The sequence below is a fragment of the Equus quagga genome, chromosome 21, assembly GCF_021613505.1.
Source record: "Equus quagga isolate Etosha38 chromosome 21, UCLA_HA_Equagga_1.0, whole genome shotgun sequence".
Lineage (NCBI taxonomy): Eukaryota > Metazoa > Chordata > Mammalia > Perissodactyla > Equidae > Equus > Equus quagga.
This window is the reverse complement of record NC_060287.1, coordinates 32,888,570-32,900,929: the sequence shown is the minus strand read 5'-3', so window position 1 is coordinate 32,900,929 and position 12,360 is coordinate 32,888,570. Positions and strand designations below refer to the sequence as shown.

Here is a 12,360-nt window from a genome sequence, read left to right as displayed (position 1 = left end):
CTGAACAGAATAATCTCAGATTTTCACTCATCATACTTCTTGTTGCTTTCCCCTATGTTTATCATTCTTGTTAAAAGATTAGTATGTTTGAAATAAAATTGGAAATCTCATCCTTTTCCAAATATTGCCAAGAAAGGCTGTATGCCTAGGTATCCATACAAAACTTGTGTACTTGTGTTCCCACATAGCTGTGTGTAAATTGGAAACTATTTCAAATGCAATAGGAGGGGCCATCCCCATGGCCGAGTGGTTAAGTTCGTGTGCTCTGCTTCGGCGGCCCCGGGTTTCGCAGGTTCGGATGCTGGGCACGGACCTACACCACTTGACAGCCATGCTGTGGAGGTGACCCACGTACAAAGTAGAGGAAGATTGGCACAGATGTTAACTCAGGGCTAATCTTCCTCAGCCAAAAAAAAAATTATATGGCAACAAAGACATTTTACATTTGTAATTTAAATTGTTTGATAGTAACATAATGTAAAAATCATAAGACCGAGGAAAGGATTTAAAATGTAGCCAGTATGAAATCACCAACTTGCAGTGTCTGGGTGATGGAGGGCCTGATGATGTTCACGTGTCTTCTTCTCCATCATGTTGCATTCATTTCTCATTTTTATTATTACACAGTGCACTCAAGAATCTGTCAGTCTTTTCTAGTTGTCTTTTGTGCAACTATTTTTTTAAAAGTTATTTAAATTGTAGGCAAGTTTTATTATGTTCATTTTACTCTTGTGGCTGTACTAGCAAGATTCCATACTGTCACACGGAATAGAGCAGCACCAACACGTCTGCTGGCATTGTGTCTTCAGAATTAGTTTATAAGATGCTAGTCATGCTTTCTCACAGTTAAAAATATCCTTCTTAGGAGTCTGCTTTAAATCTAGACAGGCATCTTCTTTCTTTGTTCCTGTTGATATTGTGTTTACTGACAGTCGACAAGACTGCATCTTGCACTTCCTGTTGGCGCCCTGCTCAAGCCTGGCCCTCCAGACCCCTCTGACCTCCTGTAGCTCACACCACCTGGCTGGCTCCTTAGTAACTGGGAGAGATCACGATAAAGTGAAAAGATCCGGGGCTCTGCGGCAGACAGATCTGGGCTTGAACTACAGTGTTACGTACAGGTTCAGAGCATGGGTTCTGGCAGCTGGCAGGTGTAAATTCCAATCCCACCTCTGTGACCCGGAGCAGCCTGCCTGACCTCAGCTCCTGGAGGGTTGATGAGGTCTTGGCGTGAAGTGCTTCGTTAGCATAGCAGCTGGCACAGAGGATGTGCCAGGTAATGTTTGGTGAGTGATTGAGTGAATTAATGCTGACTGTCCTGATGATATCCTAACAGTTCTTATTTTTGTGTTGTTAGGATTGAGAAAGTACACGGGAGGGAACTTACCCAATTCCTAGAACATAATGTCAGTGTTTTCCTCTTTTCTCCCCTCCCTCACTTATCACCGACTGGCTTATATTACTAATTATTGCTTTCACACCTAAAAAACATCTAGTGACCAAAAGTTGATGCCTGTATTCACATCCTTTTGTTTGCAAGTTATAAAAATCCAACCCAAATTGACTTAGCCAAAAAAGGGGTGTTGGACCTTAGGCCTAGCAACTCCAGGGGCATGTCGAGGCCGGGGCGGACCCCAGTCCTGTCTCCGGCTGGCTTTCTTCTGTGCCGGCTGCAGCCTCGGGCAGCCTCTCCCCTTGCCATGGCGGAGCTGGCGGCCAGCCAGTGGCTGCAGGGCTTACAGTCCACTGGGTTGGCAACCCCAGCAGAAGGGATTCTTTCCTGTAGTCCCAGCGCCAGTCTGGGCTTACTGGTCACTTCTACACCCAGGTCCGGGCCGGGGAGGTCAGCCCTGCCGGCACCTGGAGACTAATGGGAAGTTCCCATCAGGAGACGAATCAGAGACCAGGCAAGGCGGAACAAAATACTGCCCCCTCTAGACCGCGTGTGGGGTGTACAGGAAGAGGACGATATGTATGTATACATACGTAATGCACACATAGACATACGTATACATGTATAGTAGCCCAGCCCCCACTGAGCGTAGCTGCTCGGGGACACCAGATTGAAATCTCCATAGAGAATATATATAAAAAAAGATCCTTGCACACAAGGGATGATTATTTAAAAAAAAAATTTTTTTAATGTTTTAAAAGTGGTACCTTAAATATCTAGTAACTTCTTGTTTAATGTAGACAGGTTGTTGATAATAATGTAGCTTCTTGATTCAAGTATGCATATAGTCCCAGTTATATAAATTATTTTTAATGTAATTCAGAAGTTTTTCCTGGGTGATTAAAATAGCAGCTAACTTTATTAAACACAGGTTATGCGATTTTTTTGAGATTAGCATTAAGACAGTGACCATGCTGTGGAGTTTTGTTGCCAGTCTCTGGGCGCGTGGACGGGGCTGTGAGAACAGTCTCCGGTCGGAGCCTGCTTCACTCAGTGACCGGCTCTGCTGTGGGGCTCTCCCTCGGGGAGGCAGGGCCCACCTTGCGGCAGCGCACCGGCAGTGGCTCGTTCAGAAAAACAGCGTGGGGACAGCAGAGAAATCGAATGCGGCTGTTAAAAGCAAGATGCGTTACTTCCCTGTGCACTTTATTGTGCACGCAGGATCCGTCTGTGTATTGGCCGATGGGGCGTGGGGCGCACTGAGGGAAGAGTAGTTGAATCAGATCAGCCCCGAGCTGACCATGGGGGCGTTGGCTGATGGGATGTGGGGCTTCCTTTCACTCTTCTTTGCCTTTGTATATGTTTGAATTTTCCAAAATAAAAATTTGAAAAAAGACTGTCCCTTTGTTATTCCTTCTTAAGGTTAAAATGTGAGGAGCTAGTTCTGAGATGTCCTGGAGTGCCGGTCTCTGGACCTTGTTACTGCGTGTAACTTGCCTTCAGTGCACAGATGCCCCGAGGGCAGGGTGTGACTGAGTTCCCCCCCCCACCCCGCCCACGCCACGTGCCAGGCTGTGCGCACGGAGCCCTCGGCAGTGAGAGGGAGCGGAGAGCAACTTGCTCCAGTTGGTCTCTGAAGTGCCAGATGCTGTTCCAGCCATTTCTAGTCCTTGCAACATAGGTTTTCTAATCCTTACAACAAAACAGGTGCTGTTTTATCAAGAGCTGCCAGGCCCTGCACTAAATGCTTTTCACATGTGGTCTCATTTGATTCTCACTGAAGGCAGGTTTAATATCCCCGTTCCACGGGGCGGGAAGCCAAAGATCAGAGAAGTTGTTGTTTGTCTGGGCTCACACAGTAAGACAGATAACTGGATTTGAGCTAGCTTCTCCTAAGTGCATGTTCTTTCTCTTCCGCCGGTCTGGTCTTTTTCTGGGTTCCAGGTAAGACCCTGCACCTGTGTTCCAGTGGGTCCAGCTACAGGACGGCTGTGGGACTAGGCTGAGGAACAACCTTAAAGTGTTTTTTGGTTTTTGTTTTTTTGTAGAAAAGCGTTTATTTTGAGCCGTAACCCCCCCCCATTATGTATATTCATTTCCTATAATACATTAATTGGACAGTTTCCCTAAAATATTGACTGACTTGCCTCTCTGAATATAATTCCAAGATGAAAGCAAATCGCGTTAAAATGACCTTTTCTTCTCCAACTTCTCCCTCTAGTACACCCTGCGCTGTGACATGAAGCGGTCTCTGCTGGCCAAGGACTTGACAAAGACCTGTGAATTCATCGTTCACTCTGCTGTAAGCTGTGCTTGGGGGCTCGGGGCCTTAATACTAGGACTCTTCTGTGGGGTCGGGGAGTTTACCCTACTTACAGGCTAATAAGTTAGCCTGTTACTGTTCTGTGGCTGCTGAGAGACACGAGACTCTGGGTCAGAGACAAGGGACCTGGTTTCTCCTGGCATAGCAAGCAGTGTGAGCATCAGCATGTGCATCATTCCCTTGGGCCCAGAGTCCCACAGGGTGATGCCACAGGCCCAAATGACACTGGACCTGAGGGGGTTCATGCCTTGGCTGAGGAGCACCAAGCTGGGGAGCCCACCTTTGTTACAGCAAGCAGTGAGCAAGCCTGCTCTTTGCCCGGAGGGAGACATCACCTCCTCCCTCAAGGTTGCTACAGCCAACACAGCTCAGAGATGGCCAGGCCCGGGTAAAGAATGGTCAGGGCCTCACAATTGTGGCATCCCCAGCACAAACATACAGGGACACTCAGGGCCAGGGTGGGTTGCCTCTCACAACACCTTTTGCTAATATTTCGCAGTGACAAAATGTTCTTTAAAAATTCCTTTCACATGCCAACTTAGGGGACTGGATCCCCTCCCCTACCACTGCAGGGGCTCCAAGTGAATTCATGGCGGATTCAGAGTCCTCTGCAGCCCCTCCCTGCTATTCCTTGGTCATCATGCAGAACCCTAGGAGTGACTGGCAGTGCCTGCCCTCGGTGTGACACTTTGGTGACAGATACTCACGCTGATAACCGTTGATTCCTCGTGTCTCTTGGGCCTTTCCGGGTCCTGTATCCCTGCTGCTGCCATGCCTGGGCCTTCCCTTCCCTGTGCTGCACGCTCACTGGACGGCCTCTGGTTCAGGGCCGGTCCTGCCCCTCCTTCCCGGTTCTGCTGTGGCCTGGTTCCCTCCCTTGACCAGCTCCCTAGACTCAGCCTCTGGTACCTCTGGCTTCAATTTGAGTCTCAGCAGTTCAGGGACAGAAGTTAGCAAAACTGGGGTTCCTGGAGGTGTTCAGGCACGTGGAGCCTGGATGCGGTGGCTGAGAGTGGTACCAGAGCACCTAGCGGGCCTGCGGCTGCTGCCAGGCATCCTCCTGGGCTGACTCGGAAACGCCGCTCCTGAGGGCCTCACAGAGCTGAAAGAGACCTGCCCTCTGTGAGCGTGTGGATTCCAGGGGCCTGAGCCCGTGTCACCGCGTCACCTGGACTGCACAGCCAGCAAGGCCACGGCTTTCCTGGCTCGTTACATAGTGCAGCCCACAGCTTGAGTGCCATGAGCAGGACATGGCGGCCAGGGGCTCACACGTGTCCCACGCCTTTGCCAATGTAATAAACTACATTGTGATGCAGTTAATTTTTATGGAAAATTTGCAGTTGCGTTTCCTTTACACTATTATGAAGTGTCCATGAGTATCTTTTAATAGTGATTAAAAAGTAAAAATGTAGGTCTTGGGGCCAGCCCAGTGGCGTGGTGGTGAAGTTTGCACACTCTGCTTCGGTGGCCCAGGGTTTGCAGGTTCAGATACCAGGTGCAGACCTATCACTGCTCATCAAGCCATGCTGTGGAGGCATCCCACATAAAATAGAGGAAGACTGGCACAGATGTTAGCTCAGGGACAATCTTCCTCACACAAAAAAGGTAAAAATGTAAGTCTTAAGTCTCTTGTGCATAAGATTGGCAAAATCACTGATGTCCTTTATTTGTGTCATTTTTTTGACTTTTTAGGACTTCTAACAGTTGTAGCTTCCCTCTTTATAAATTTTTAATCACGGTGTTTGAAGTGTCTCTTTTAGTGATAAAATATATAAATTTGTGTAAAATATGAAAAAATATTTATCTTTTTTCAAAGTTATGTGATTTTGATGAATATTTTCCTTTGTTCCGTCAAAAGTCTTCAAACTGAAGCAAAAAAATTTTTTTAATGTAGATTATTACCTATAAAAGACATAATACCCTTTTATGTCCTTAATAACAAGAGTCTACAACTTTGTGAAGAAGAACGAGCCCAAATTCAGCCCCCTGCCCAGAGCCAGGCCGCAGCCTAGGGCCCCCACCCACAGCCTGGTCATGACTGCGCAGCCCCTTGTCGGTCAGCTCCCCTCAGGGTAGGCGGCCACGGCAGAGCCCGTGGGGCTTCCCCCTGCTCCCGGTGCTGTGTCAACACTCGGCTTGCAAGGCTGTGTTCCCTGCGAGTGATTTCACGGGAAGGCCAGACCGCACTGTGACCTGTAGTTGACAACACGTTAAATGTTCCTTACATTCTGAAGGAGGAGTATATTCACTAAAGAGTGTGCTCATGAACCTGTTCATAAAAAGAGTATCTCCAAGAAGAGTGGTCCCGAGAAGAAGCTTCTGGTCAGTGAGTGGAGTTGGCGGATTGGTCAGTGCCCTTCCTCCCCCACGGCCCCCCTGCCCTCTGGCATCCGTGGCCTTTGGATCCTGGCCCCTGAGTAAAGATGCCAGGCAGGCCCTGGCGAAGCTTGGCTATGTTGGTGGGTTCTGCAGTTACGTAATGTGGAGATGATCGTTGTTAATTAATTATGGTGACGTTTCTAATTCATTAATTTATAGGTGTGATTCTTGCAGATAGACAGCTGTGTAGCTCAGTGGCTGACAGCCCTGCTGGTGGAGCCAGACCACCTGGGTTTGAGTCCCGCCTCTGCCACTTGCTTGAGCAAGCCATTGAGGCCCTCTGCGCCCCACTGTCCTCCTCTGTGAAGTGGGACCAGTGACAGTCATAGCACCCCAGAGGGTCATCGTGCAGATTCAGTGGCACACTGAGACACTCTGGTGTTAGCTCTCATTCTAAAAGCCAGGTTTAAGATACCTATCTCCCAGCAATACTATTCTGTTTCTTAGGTCTAATTTTTTTTTTGTTTTCCTGAGGAAGATTGGCCCCGAGTTAACATCTGTACCAATCTTCCTCTGTTTTATGTGGGACACTCCTACAGCATGGCTTGACGAGCAGTGCTAGGTCCGTGCCCAGGATCCTGATCTGTGAACCCTGGGCCGCCAAAGCAGAGCATGCAAACTTTACTACGCTACCAGGCTGGCCCCTTTTAGGTCTAATTTTTAAATTCTGCACCTGAAAGGGACCTTAGAGACTAAGAAGTCTATCCCCTCATTTTACAGACGAGGAAACTGAGTCAGGGGGATGAAGAAATTTGACAGAGAACTGCACATTGTTGTTGGCAGAGCTGTGTTTAGAACCAGGCATCCTGCCTCTGGGTACCGGTTCTTCCTGGCTCGTTATGCTCCTCTTCATTCCTTTAAGAGAAAGAGGAGTCTGGGGGCCGGCTCCGTGGCTGAGTGGTTAAGTTCGCGCGCTCCGCCTCGGCGGCCCAGGGTTCGGATCCTGGGCGTGGACATGGCACCGCTCGTCAGGCCACAGTGAGGCGGCGTGCCACATCCCACAACTAGAAGGACCTGCAACTAGGATATACAACTATGTACCGGGGGCGGGGGTTGGGAAATAAAGCAGAAAAAAAAAAGTTGGTAACAGTTGTTAGCCCAGGTGCCAATCCTTAAAAAAAAAAAAGAAGATTGGCAACAGTTGTTAGCCTAGGTGCCAATCTTTAAAAAAAAAAAGAGAAAGAGGAGTCTGACTGTGGAACTGTTGGCCCTCAAGCAGCTGATTTTGGTTTTCCTCCCATTTCAGCCTCAGAAGGGGAAACTGACCCCGAGCCCCGTGGATTTCACCATCACACCTGAAACCCTGCAGAACGTCAAAGAGGTAACGTGTGCCTCATGCTCCAATGCCTGCCGGGTGTTTTCTTAGAAACCATGTGCCCCTGACAGACTGTTGCCCCGTGTTCTCTATTTGGGCATGGAATTATTCTTTTTTCCCTGCCTTTTGTCTGAGTGATTAGGTTTGTGAGGGTTGTGGGGTTTTTTCTGTTTATATTGTTGTTTGCTCCTTTTTTCTCTAACATCCTATTTCTACTTTCCTAGTTTGTTGTTAGTGCCGTTGAGTCGATTCTGGCTCCTAGCAACTCTGTGCACAGCACAGCGGAACCCTGCCAGGTCTTTCTGCGCCGTCCTCTCCCCTTCCGGGACTGTGGCAGACTGTGCTCTGCTGTTAACAGGGCTCTCAGGGCCAGTGTTTCAGATGTGGGCGGCCAGGTCCTTCTTCCTCATCTGTCTTAGTCTGGAAGCTCCGCTGAAACCTGTCCACATGGGTAACGCTGCTGGTGTTACTTTCCTAGTAGTTACCCTTAAGTGTTCAAACATACGTAGACCATTATAAGTTTAAGACAATTGTAAGCATTGATAATAAGTACCTTCTGGCCCAAGGTTTGTAACATTTTTGCATTTTTCTCCCATCACACTCCCCCCATTTGTTGAAGTCATCTGAAATCTAAGTTCTGGTTTGTCATTTATTTTTCCAAATGTTAAGCCTTTATTGGCTTAGAAACCATTTCTTAATAGTTGCCTGAAGTATCATAGTCATATTATCCAGCGTTAACCGTTAAGTTTTACCACATTCATTGCTCACCATTGTTTTCACTTGCTTATGTTTTCTTCTTTGATTTATTTTTTGTTTAGCTGGAATACATCCTACTGTCATTCTTTCAGAAAGGGTAAAGAGTGAACTTAAAATCCTTGAGTGTCTGAAAAATATCTTACTTTGATGTCACACTTGAATCCTAGCTTGTTAGGTAGAAAATTCTAGCTCTAATATCATTTGCCCTTAGAACTTTGAAAGACAGCTCCGTGGCTTTCTGGTGCCTCATCATACTGAGGCCGATCTGATTCTCAAATGTGTGTGCTCATCTGTTTCTTCTCTCTCTCTCCCCTCCCTGACAAAAAACTTCCAAGATCTCCCACCCTTCATGTTCTAAAATTTCAAAGCACTTGCCCAGGGCTGGATCCTTATTTTGTCAGCATGCCCGGCATTGGGTGGTCCCTTTAGTTCGTTCTGAAGGCTGAACCTTCTTCAGCTCCGTGAACTTCTCTTGTATTATTTCTTGGGTGCATCATAGGAGAACCCGTTGGCTTCACCTATAAGCTCACTAATGTGTCTTCAGAGAGTACGTAGCCCGTGTGTTCACCTGTTCACTTCACTTCGAAGCATGATTTCTTTTTCAAGATCGCCGTTCTTTTATCCCAGACACAGTGCCCTCCATCTCTGTTCCTGTATGGATGCTGTCTCTGAGGGGGCTGGCTCTAATGTGTGTTGAGTGTATGCCTCTTTTTCATGCTTTTATTTTCCTCAAGCGTTGATTAGTTCCTGGTTGTCAGTTTACGTGTATAGATGCGGATCTAATGCGTATGGTCTTGGTAACTGGACTCTCGCTTTAGCCCCAGTGAGAGTCTGTTCCTCTGATTGTGAGTGCATCTGACCAGAGCAGCCTTGCCTTGAGTGTCGTGCAGCGGGAGGAGGCATTCAACCCTGGGTGCTTTCTTTTACGGGGTGTGGGCAGCCTGTCTTCTGGGTCTGGGGGCTCGCTGTCCTGCATTGGGGCCATAAATGACTTGAGACACTTGCCCTGCCTTGCCCAGCCTGCTTTGGGAGCCTCCTCGGTGGGAAGTCCCCCTCGAGGGAAGCTGTGGTGCCAGCCTGGGGCAGGCGCTGACTCCTGGGGCTGCACACGGCCAGTTTGGCCACCCTCTGATGTGTTACCTGCGACTGTCTGCCCCTGCCCTTCCTGGGTGGCCCCCGCCTCTATCTCGGGGCTGCCCAGGTGCTGTGGGAACCCTTGCTCGCAGACCTCTCTCCGCCAGCTGTAGGTGTGGTCCCCTGGGCCCTCACGAGCTTCCCTGTCTCCGTCCCCTTCCATCGCACAGAATGCTTCACGGGGGCGTCTCCGGAAGGCGTTCCGCGTCGCTTTGCCGGGCGCAGGCTTATTTGTGGTCCTGTCAGTGGGAGGAGAGGTGAGATGGATGTTGGTCAGTGTCTACAGCTGGACGTGAGATTTTTCATCAGCTGCCTAAAAGGATTTTAATGTAGACTGCTACTGCTTTCTATTTTTCTAAACTAATAGCTTCTTTTACTTTTAGTTATTTTTAGAATTCTGTCTTAAATCAAAACTTTTTTAGAGTTCTCTGCCTCTGGGGCCCACCAGGACGGAGCACCTTGCTTTTCAGCGCTGTCCAGTATGGTGGCATCAGCCACATGTGACCACCGACACTTGAGATGTGGCTGGTGTGAACTGAGATGCACTGTAAGCAGAAGACGCTGACTGGATTTCAGAGACTCAGTGTGAAAAAGAGGATGTGAAACACCACTCATAATCTTTTAATAGTGATTATATGTGGAAGTGATAATATTTTGGATATATTGGCTAATTTTACCTGTTTCCTTTTACTTTTTTAAATGTGGCTCCTAGAAAATTTTAGATTACGTATTTTGTGGCTTACCTTGTGCCTCTCTTGGACAGTGGTGTTTAAGCTTTCTTTACCTTCAGTCACGGGGACGCAGTGAGGTCAAGGCTGCGAGAAGCGTGGTCCATAACTGCCGGTCTCTGTCCCGCAGGAGCACCCCACTCACTGTGCCCAGTTTCCTCTGTCTGCAGAGAGACGCTCCACAGGCTTTTAGGCGAGCATTAAAGAACATTGTTCTCTGTAAATTTCCTTGAAATAAAATAACTGTCTTGGCTTTTCAAAATTGCATCATTGGGAATATTTCAAAATTGATTATCTTTTTAAATGTTGTGTGTGTGTGTGTGTGATTGGTTGTCCTTAAACACTGTTGGCAACTTCCTCAGACTTTCTTATGTCACATTCTTTGGCGAGAAGGGGCTTTCCAGATCTGATCTAGGCAATTCGGATGATTCTGAGAAAGAGCTGGTCCTTCTCTACAGGCAGTGTCCGTCAGGTGCCTTATGTCTGTAGACTGAATGGAATAATTCAGTCTGTTAATTAAGTTGACAGAAGATCTAAGCACTGTTGGACCATTCTTCCTATTTTGTAAAAGAGCATCCCAATGGGTTTTATAAAAATTATCCAACTTTGTTTTCAGTTGTTTTTTGTTTGTTTGGTGTCTTTGTTTTGTTTTGTTTTTGCTGAGGAAAATTAGCCCTCAGCTAACATCTGTTGCCAGTCTTCCTCTGCTTTTTATTTGTGAGCCCCTGCCACAGCGCAGCTGGATGAGTGGTGTAGGGCTGCGCCCAGGATCCAAACCTGTGACCTGGGCTGTGAAGCGGAACAGGCTGAACTTAACCACTAAGTCACCGGGCCAGCCTCTGTTTTCAGTTTTTATTTGTACCAAAGTGACTATTGAGTACTTTCTCTTGGCACCTTCCGTTCCTGATGTATTTGTGTTTGTTTTGTCCTAGAGGGCCTTGCTCCCTAAATTTCTCATCAGAGGACATCTCAACTCCACCAACTGTGTTATCACACAGCCACTGACAGGAGAGCTGGTGGTGGAGAGCTCGGAGGCCGCCATCAGGAGCATCGAGCTGCAGCTGGTGCGCGTGGAGACCTGCGGTAAGTCAGGCCCAGCTGCTGCGTGCAGTCGGCGGTTAATGTGCTGTGGGTGGAACAGAGGGAGGCAGGCCTCTTGATCCCACGAAGTGTGTGTGTGAGGGAAGTGAGACGTGGAAGGAAGGGGACCCCCCAGAACCCTGAGAGCAAATGGGAGCAGTCAGCGAGCATGTGGACACGGGTTCTCATGGAGTCTCGGGCCTGTGGATCAGCTTGCATGTTGGCTGTTTGCTGACCACGGATGCTTCTCCCTTCTGCAGGGTGTGCGGAAGGCTATGCGCGAGATGCCACGGAGATTCAGAACATTCAGATCGCCGATGGGGATGTCTGTCGGAGCCTCTCTGTCCCCATATACATGGTCTTCCCCCGGCTCTTCACCTGTCCCACGCTGGAGACCACCAACTTCAAAGTGGGTAAGTGTGCTGCTCCCACCCTCGCAGGCCTGGCGGGATTCTCCTGTGAAGGGGGCAGAAGGGGCCACGCAGTGTCGGGGACACTTACTTGTCTGGGTCGGGCACAGCTCAGAGCACTAGGTCCTTCAGTCACTCAGCAGAAGCTGCTGTGACCTGGCTCTCGAGGAACTTGCGTCGTCACACAGGGAGACGGCAGCAACCATGTCACTGTGGGCCAGGGCAGGTGACGATAAGGAGGGACGAGCCAGCAGTGTGCACGGGGAAGTCAGGTTGGCTCCTGCGATCGGCAGAGGAGGGGAGACCCAGAACGCGACAGTGCAGTGTGGACATTAATCGCCATGAAGCTTTTGTTCCACCAGCTTAGGGTCCTGGTCATTCTCTGCCATGACACATGTAGACGGTTTGACCACAAGATCCGAATCGTGTCACAGACACGGCTTTCTTTCCTGCTTTTTCTCCCTTCACTTTATGCCATGAACATTTCCGTGGTTTTAAATAGTCTTATAAAATATGTTAACGGTGCATCCATCCTAATAAAATGGCCATGCTTATGAAGTTCAGTGGAGAGGGCAACCCTCACTCCAAGGACACAGGAGGGCCAGACCCGAGGGACTTTGCCCTCGCTGACACGACGTTCTGCAGACTTATTGGAAAGACCACGGAAAGTGTCCCTGGACTTTCCGGGGACAACCTTCTGAGTCATGCCCGAGGCTCCTCGGTAGATGGATGTGATGAGGGGGTTTTGGTAATTGCTCCTGCTGTTATAAGTGCTTCACTGAGAAATGGGAAGATGGTCCCTGAGGCCATTACGTTTTATTCATGTCATATTCCCCCTAAAT

The 12,360-nt window shown here is 48.6% G+C and overlaps 1 protein-coding gene across 3 annotated transcripts in view; it reads left to right on the top strand.

The window, feature by feature from the left end:
• LOC124231428 (vacuolar protein sorting-associated protein 26C) overlaps window positions 1-12,360 on the top strand; it is a 53,064-nt gene that overhangs the window by 37,104 nt on the left and 3,600 nt on the right. For all 3 annotated transcript variants that reach the window (XM_046648230.1, XM_046648231.1, XM_046648229.1), the window contains 4 exons: window positions 3,615-3,695; window positions 7,342-7,416; window positions 10,961-11,111; window positions 11,369-11,521. In XM_046648230.1, coding sequence (XP_046504186.1) covers window positions 3,615-3,695; window positions 7,342-7,416; window positions 10,961-11,111; window positions 11,369-11,521 — 460 coding nt within the window. The remainder of the gene's footprint in view (window positions 1-3,614; window positions 3,696-7,341; window positions 7,417-10,960; window positions 11,112-11,368; window positions 11,522-12,360) is intronic.